At 39.2% G+C, this 9,319-nt stretch overlaps 1 protein-coding gene across 1 annotated transcript; it reads right to left on the reverse strand.

The window, feature by feature from the left end:
- Positions 1–927: 927 nt before the first annotated feature.
- LOC122638920 (F-box protein At5g10340-like) lies at positions 928–1,422 on the reverse strand. The gene has a single exon (XM_043831770.1). The coding sequence runs from the start codon at positions 1,420–1,422 to the stop codon at positions 928–930; it is 495 nt and encodes a 164-aa protein (XP_043687705.1).
- Between the last annotated feature and the right edge of the window lie 7,897 nt (positions 1,423–9,319).

The raw sequence follows: 9,319 nt of genomic DNA on the forward strand, positions 1-9,319 counted from the left end.
TTTTCTCCACTTTTTTGCAACTCTAAACTCACTGTGTTTTCCCATACATTCTTAGGGAGGGAACCAGACTAGAGAGATGGGTGTGGGATTCCCATACCCATTTTTCTAATGTGTGGCATGTGGTGAAGATTAACGTACTAGTCCTTACAATATCATACGATATTATAATCTTATTTTCTCAAGGGGAGAGGGTTCCCTACACTACCTAAGTTCAGTTTCACAGTTTCAGGCGAATGAGGGAAACCTCTTTGGAATATAACAATAGGGAAATAGGTATGATATCATCTCCTCACATGAATACTGAAATGTGAGTAGATGTGCAATTTTACTTTTGATCTAGCGTTGTGCACATACTTTTTCACTTTCTCAAGTTACAAAATGACCTTTGTAATTTATATTTCGTCATACTGTTTTTACAAACTTTGAAGCTACCTTTTAGGTTTTACTATATATAGAAACATCATTAATTTATACAAGACATAAAAAACACATGGGGCAGGGTTTCCCACAATACTAGTGTGGGAAAGAATCTGCACTTTGCACCAATGGAGGTTTTGAAAAAGGTATTATTCATATGGGACCCACATTCAAAGCAAGAATGAGAAAAAAATATATTATATCATGTGATAGGGAAATTGTACCCTAAACAGTATAAGAATATATTTCCCTAAAAATATATTAAGGTTAAGTTTTATGTATGCCAAAGTTGCCAATGATCATACTGAATTCTATTCTGAGGACCTGAAATTGCTAACCACCATGCACACGGTAAATATAAAAAAAGAGTTAGATTTCCAAGTAAAATATCATCTGCCGAAAAAATTTTAGAACAAAACAAACAAGACCAAAAGAAAACAATCAAATTTCTAAATAACAAACATTAGCATTAAAATTTTTAATAACAGCCTAGTTGGTTTGACTATAAGATCAAAATGGTGTAACAAGACTTTCAACATTTATGCTCAATTCCACATACCCCTGAAACACTTTAAGTTTGACAACATCTTCATAGAAATTGGTTATTGGATCATAATAACACAACATTAGACTACAAGTACTTTCAAGAAAAAGCTTTCCCCTCCAGAAAGCAACTATAGGAAAATAACGAATACCAGAATAAACTGCAATGATCTCTAGATCAATTTGATACTCCTTACTCCAAATAGAGTTAGTGTCGTCCTTAAGAACCCATATCTCCCATAATTGTCTACAAACGACTTTAACTGCAACGCATAGCTTGCCTCCCAACTCCTTGAGACGCATGCTCATCATATCATCATAACTTTCATCTTTTGCCCAATCCTTTGGGCGTGCAACTACTTTGAATTTTTCAAGTTCAAGATCTAGAGAAAGAATGAATTCGGAGGAAGATGAATTTTTCAAACCAATCATCCAATGGACACTCCCATTTATATAACACATGGTCCTTAATAATGGATTAACAATTCAATAAGGGAGATCCCCTACATGTCTCCATGACCAGGAATATTAAAGAAGATTTGTTACACAAGCTCCTCTTAAACCTATGTTAACAAATTAAGAGAACCCAGTCACTTAAGGAAATTGGATCAACTAGGACACCAAAATCCTAGCATATTAGGTAACTTGGTAGAGTGCAAATCTGATCATGATTCTCACTGTGATTGTAGTCCTCTCTTGTATTCATCATTATTTAAAGAGAATAAACCCTCCCCAAGAATATAGTTGAGTGGCGAGTTTTCATCGTGGATGTAGGCATCCTCTCTGGATGATCGAACCATGTTATATCTTGAGTTTTTCTTGTTCTCCTCTTATTTTCTTCTTGTCTCTATGATTCCTTTATTAATGATTATAGTTAAAACATGGTATCAGAGTGGGTGAGGTAATTTTACCCGTTTGAAGATCTGGTGCCCTAGACGTTGCTCTCCTTTGCTGCTCCGTTTGAAGATCTGGTGCACCTGCTGCTAACCACCTTTTTTTCTTGCCATCGCACTGTGTCGTTGATCCTTGTGTTGCCAAGAGCTATTGCCCATGTGGCTGCTTGCGCTGCTATCTTACTCTGTTCGTTTGGTTGCTTCCTTACGACATTGGGTTGTGGCTAATCTATACTGATCTGTTTCCATATAAGTCCTTTTTCTGAAGTTTTCTAGTTTGTTCGTTCCTTTTTTATAATGGTTGACATTGCTGCTACTTCCTCTGATGGAGGAAAATCAAACTCTAATGAAGGGAACAATAGGCTCACTACAATCCTTTTCAATGGCCGAAATTATTTGCCCTAGTCTAGGGTAGTTCTTGTTTCTCTTGAAGGCCAATCTAAGCAAGGCCATATTAATGGGATAATTAAAGCCCCTGATTCTGATTCTATAGATCTGAAGTTTGTTGAATGGATGGAAAATGATAACTTGGTTATGTCCTGGATTTTTACTTTAGGGGGAGAGACACAATTTACAACCTGATGATGAGAGACCTGGCCCTGGTCTACATGATGGGGAAGTTACTACTGCCCCTGCACCCGCGCCTGTGCCTATACTTGCACCTGTACCTGTTCGCAAGTCAACACAGGTATCACAACCCTCAACTAGGCTCAAGAATTTCACTACATAGCACTCAGCCAGGCATCCCATACAAACATACCTATGTTATGGAAATGTCTCACACAAGTTTCAAGGTTTTTTGTCTTCTATTGATGCGTACAAAGAACCTATGAATTTTCTTGAAGCAAAACCATATCCTACATGGGAAAAAGCCATGGATGAGGAACTTGATGCTCTTATAAAAAACACACTTGAGATATTGTACCCTTGCCTAATGGAAAGAAATCCGTTGGCTTTCGATGGGTGTACAAAATCAAATATAAGAATGACGCGTCTATTGAGCGTTATAAAGCTAGACTTGTCGCCAAGGGGTACACTCAAACCTACGGAGAGGATTATAAGGAAACATTTGCACCAGTGGTGAAAATGAATACTGTCAAAGTATTAATGTCAATTGCAGTTAATTGTGGCTGGCCGTTATTTCAAATGGATGTCAAGAATGCCTTTTTACAAGGCGACCTTGAGGAAGAAGTCTATATGGACATCCCTCCAGGTCATGATATGGAGCATAACGCTGGTATGGTGTGCAAACTTAATAAAGCCATCTATGGCCTTAAGCAATCTCCACGGGCGTGGTACGAAAAGTTAAGTTTGGCTCTTACCTTTTTTGGATTCAAGAAATGTGATTCTGATCATTCATTGTTCGTTAAATAAAGTGGCTATAAGATTGTGGTTGTTCTTGTTTACGTTGATGATATTGTTATCTCTGGAAATTGTCCCCATGCAATTGAAGCTCTTAAACGACATCTGAACAAAAGGTTTGATATTAGGGACTTGGGAAAGTTAAAGTACTTTCTTGGAGTTGAAATAGCTCACTCTAGTAAGGGGCTCTTTATTTCTTAGAGAAAATATGTGTTAGACCTGTTAAAGGAAATAGGCGAGTTGGGAGCTTCACCAGCTGACACTCCTATGGATTACTGTAGCAAGTTTATTGACAATGATGGTCTCCAAGACATTAGTCAATTTCAGAGATTAGTGGGACGGTTAATTTATTTGACTATTACAAGGCCTGACATTACCTCTATTGTGAGCTATGTGAGTCAAAGCATGCATGCTCCAACTGAGGGACATATGAATCTCATCGATCGTATATTGAGATACCTAAAATCTTGTCTGGGTCAAGGAATTTGGATGAAGAAAAATGGACACACTAAGCTTGTTGGGTACACTGATACTGACTGGGCTAGAAGCCCGACAGACAAAAAATCAACTACTTGATTCTACACGTTCGTAGGTGGGAATCTGGTTACCTGGAAGAGCAAGAAACAACATGTTTTTGCCAGGTCCAGTGCTGAAGCTGAATATAAGGCCATGGCTTGTCACACCCCGAATTCATGACCATGGGAAATATGATGGGAAAGGCCCCACATCCTAATTTATTCGGCACGATCGACATCCCTTGCTGTGACATGTACATTAACCCGGCTTCTTATTCGGGAAATAAGAAGAGAGCAGAGATTGGCGGAAGGATTTTCATATAAAGACCATGATAAATAAGGATGTCTAAGTGATAAGATATAAGTAATATAAAGAGTTCAATCATTTAACAACAAAAGTATGAATAAGAGATAAGTAATACTAATACCGAAAGACATGAGGAGGTAAAAGGTGCAAGTTATTATTACAGTCATCCAAGAGTTCCTGAGTACCAAATAATCAAACTGAGTGTGGTACCCAAACCCAAACTAGAAACCCTGCTAGGTGTAATCATCACAAAGATAATCCAACGTCAGCCCTACATTCGGCTGAGAGCCTCAAGCCACGTAGTCCTCGCCTGAGGGTGCCGTCGAGTCACCTCCAATAGTATCAGCAACCCCTGTATCCATATCTAAAAAAAAAGGTTCCCGAGGGATGCGCTTACAAAGCCCAGCGAGCGATCAAACCAAGCACAATACATAAAGTAGATACATCATCAATGCATGCTAAAATACGCTCACCACGCTTGATGCATGAATGTCCTTAATTGAAACCGTTCCTCCTAACAATGAGACTCTAAGTCAAGTCAAGTCCTATAGTAACACAGGGAGCATCATCGGCCAACGGTACCATAAATGGATGGTAAATAACGGTGCCATAAACAGATGACAATAACGGTGCCATAAACGAATGACAATAATGGTGCCATAAATGGATGACAAAAAACGGTGTCATAACGGATGGTATTTCGACCATGTCAACCCCATGCATGTTACCTAGGAAACCCATGAGACCAGACTCGCTCACCGAGATTGTCTGTGAGCCCCCAATACAAACCCTATCCTGGCATCACTGAAGTACGACGATGACTTCGCGGTGGGCTACCCCAAAATATGATCAGGACCCATGGGTTTGCCCGACACCTACACCCCTATCGAAAGGGTTGTAGTACTGGGTTCATCCCCTCCTAGCCAACTGACAACTATAGAATACAATGATAATGGTTACAATTCTACACATTACGAGTGTAATCTGAAAGTTGAGTCTGTAGTGCCTAATTCGGAGGTCACTACCTTCTCATTTTTTGACTTACACCCACACAAAAGTAACAATTTGGTGGGTGTGCTACCGAGATAACGGTCTGCAGTTCACACCCAAATCAATTTCACAATCCATCATAATAAAGAATTATAAATAAAGCATCTTATATTCTACATCCTCCCCATAATAGCATGATCAATTTGTAACATCCGTCACTGTTCATACATGAATAAACCCGTCCCCATTCATTACACATAACACAGGAGAGATAGTCATGCTCATGATGCCTAAGTAATTCAACATGCATAAGTAATTGGATGCCTAGTGAGAAACACTTCATAAAATAGTTCAAGTGTTTAATCCACTCATTGAGTACCACGCGTAGGGGACATAAGGACCTTCGTGCAATGTATATCCCACCCTCACGCGTATGCCAGCCTATCATGTCATAATAACAAGGTGTAATGTGTGAGAGGTGGCCCCAACAAGGTCCCAAGGCTGGAACCAACCAAAACAGAGCATTCTGCCTAGGCGGATGATGTACTGTGGTGTCTGGCGGATCATGCATCATCCGCAGAGTTTGAGAGAGCTTTCTTTAGCTCCAATGGCTCCCAAATTGGGGCCAGAGTTCAGGGGCTCATCAGGGACAGCAAGGGGGGTTCTGAGAGATCCAAATGAAGTAATTAGATCAGTGGTTAAGACTCCGGCTTGTGCCCATTAAGTTGGAGCTTTATCCAAGCTCCCAACATCCATGGAAGTGGTGTCCATTTGAGGTCTCCAAGATACCTACGCTAATAGCTGAGGGATTAGCCCCTCCTTCAGCATTTATTGGCTCACATAGGTAGTAATTAGTGGGCTAGATCTTTAGAAATGAAAATCCCCTTGATAGGAGCATGGATGGGCACCCATACATGAATTCCTCATAGATTTGCATAGAAGCAAGGTGTAAGAGATGGCTTACAATGAGTTCTAGACAAGAGTAGTAAGGAGAGAAGTCCCTAAGCTGAGCTTGAGCTCCAAAATAGCCTCTCTACGGACTCCTACTCCATTGGTGATTGATGGGCCGGTTGGGGAAAAGAGGTGAGCTCAAGAATAGCTCCAATGGGGATGGAGGCCTCCCTCTCTTTCTCTTTCTCCTCCTTTCTTCCTCCTTCTCTCACCCAAGCTTGCTCTCCACATTTTTGGCTCTCTCTCAAGGGCTGGAGATGAGTGGAAATGAAAGGGAATAGGGTTTGCTTGGTTTATATAAGTGGTCTAAGTCTTGTTTGGCTTGAGGTTGAGTTTAAGATTAAAAAATGGGTTTACCTTTAAGGTGCAGCCCAAGTGGTCTAAAGGTTTATGATTAGTAGCCCATGGTGAACCTGGAGGTCCCAAATACCTAGGCTCAGTCCTTGGCTAAGCTTTGGGTTAAGGCAATGGTGAACCAAGCAGCCATCAGCCTCACAGAGACAATCTCGCAACCTGGCGGATCATGGGCTGGCGGCTCATGCGTGATCCGCCAGTTCCCTACTGCATGATCCACCAGTCCCAGACTTGGCAGTTCAGGCCCCCAATATGCCTAGGCTTCTGGGGTGGGTCCCGATCACTGAGGGGATATCAAGGGTCACACCTATGGGTTGGCACACCATTTACCCGAGGGGTATAATTGGGACTCGACAGTGAGAACGATACGTACCTTCATCCCTCATTCGGGAGGGGTGGTCTTGGGGGAAGGTTGACGTACGTAGAGTCATCAATGAACCTTCCTCGATCCCTATCGAGAAACCGCTCATCGACTGGCTCACCACTCGACATGTCGAAGATCTTAAAGGTTGGCCTCACCGTAATGTTCCAGAGGTCACCAACATAATAGAGTTTCGACCCTACACAAAGGTTTAAGTTAGTTATGACTTGGTTACGGGTGTAACATGGCTTCTGCTACTAGTGAATTAGTCTGGCTTGGTCTTTTGTTACAGGAATTGGGTTTCGGAACAAGTTCACCTATGCAATTATTTTGTGATAATCAGGCTGCAATTTACATTGCTCCCAACCCTATGTTTCATGAAAGAACCAAGCATATAGAGGTTGATTACCATTATGTTCGAGAAAAGGTCCAAGCCAAAATTATTGAGACTCCCTACACACGAAGTAATGATCAACTCGTTCATGCTTTTACCAAAGCTTTACCCAAGCAAGTGTTTCAAGATATGATGTCCAAGTTGACCTCATACGATGTCTTCGCTCCAACTTGGAGGGGGAGTGTTAACGAATTAAGGAAACCCGGTCACTTAAGGAAATTGGATAAACTAGGACACCAAAATCCTAGCATATTAGGTAACTTGTTAAAGTGCAAATCTGATCATGATTCTCACTATGATTGTAATCCTCTCTCGTTATTTAAAGAGAATAAACCCTCCCCAAGAATATAGTTGAGTGGGGAGTTTTCATCGTGGACGTAGGCATCCTCTCTAGATGACCGAACCATGTTATATCTTGAGTTTTTCTTCTTCTCCTCTTCTCTTCTTCTTATCTCTGTGATTCCTTTGTTAATGATTATCGTTAAAACAACCTATAGTAAATAACTCACACCCATACCATTGGCAGTTTTTTGGGATCCTCGTATCAAGTTCCGATCTTTCAAATAGATGTACTACTTTGAATTCATTGCTTGAGGAGCAAAACCTAAGTCCCTGAATGTATATATCTTCTCTTATTGCCTCTTGGGATTACCATAGTGTTTCGTGTTATTGGGTTACAAACCAAAGTTTCATCTTCAGCAGTAAGGTAGATCAGCCCATTACAAGGATGCCCTTCCATTAAAACACGATAAGGCATGAGGAATGCATCAGGATAATTTGGCTTAATCATATCAACAGTAATTATCCTCTCTTCCTTTTCATTGATTGAACAAAGCCCAATCAATCCATCTTGATGATCTACTCAAAGCTCAACATTGATAATGTTGCGAACTTGGGTTGCCCGAGCTTGGTGTGAACTAACAAAATAAGGATAAGATATCAACATGTTTCATTGTTTGTTGACACACTTGAATCTTGAGTGTGCCTTCACTATTAGCCAAGAAAGTATGTTGATCATTAAATCTTCATTTCTTGAAATAATATAACTGCTGGTGGTTCTACCACTGCTTGCTCCTTCAAGCTTTTGCGACACTAATTAGATTATCTGTAGGGATGTAATCAAATCACTTTCCAATTGCTTTATTTTTTCATGAAAATGCCATATTAAAGGAAAAAAGGAAGAAAACTCAGATCTTTGTGGTCATTCGGAAAACACCTAGTCAAATGACTTGAATTATCAGTAATTTTGAAATAACACACATCATTTTTTGCTAAGAATTATATATTGATTTGAAAACAAGAAATAAAATTTTGTTTCTCTTCAAAATTTTTTAAAATATTAAACATATAGAAATAAGTAAAGAAAAAGAGAAATGAACAGATAAAAATCTAAAAAGTGACAGGAAAAACAGCATATACTTTCACAGTTTTGCTGCTTTTGATCATTTATTCCTTCGCACCACTTGTTGTTGTTGTTATATTCATAATTAAAACATTAACAAAGAGGGCATTCCAATTTCAATTTTCAAAAGTTAGAAATTACAAAAGAACTTATTCTCATATGATATTCATGAAAGTAGAACACAGGAGAAAAGAAGAAAAGAAAAAAACTGCAGTAACAATCATATGAGTAGAAAAAAAATATATATGAGAAAAAAAAATTACATTACAGTAGGCTAATGTATTGTACAACTTGCACTCTAGTAGTAATGAAAAGAAAACTGATAAAGAGGAGTAAAAACGACAACTAAAGTTTTCGTAGAAGACAAAAATAGAGTAAATGTGTTCAAATAATGGATTTGACCGAAGGCTTAGGGAACCATGAAAATAAGAAAAGTGTGCTATCTAATAAGGACCTAGACTTTAGGACTTTAGGATTATCTATCTAAAGAAGTTTATTTCCATTCCATTATGTAATATCAACACAGATTATTATAAATATTATTGGCTGGCGATAGATCATTGTAATCTATCACACAACCCTTTTTCTCCCATCTCTCTACTTCTCCATCTACTTCCTCTCCTATCTTCTTCTCTATTTTCTGGTTTCTTAAGTTCTGAATTCATTACATGGTATCAGAGCTCCATCATTAATCAACTCCAACATCATATTCTGTTTTTGAAAGTCTAAGGACTCTCTGTTCGAGGATTGCAGTAACCTATGTTGCATAATACATAAGGACCTAGTTAATGGTGATATAATGATAAAGAAGGATTCCTTTTATCTATATA

This window comes from Telopea speciosissima, chromosome 9 (genome assembly GCF_018873765.1).
Source record: "Telopea speciosissima isolate NSW1024214 ecotype Mountain lineage chromosome 9, Tspe_v1, whole genome shotgun sequence".
In the NCBI taxonomy this organism is placed as follows: Eukaryota; Viridiplantae; Streptophyta; class Magnoliopsida; order Proteales; family Proteaceae; genus Telopea; species Telopea speciosissima.

Excerpts from the sequence above, each read along its gene's own strand:
- LOC122638920 (XM_043831770.1), bottom strand. The coding sequence starts at position 1,422 with ATGTGTTATATAAATGGGAGTGTCCATTGGATGATTGGTTTGAAAAAT.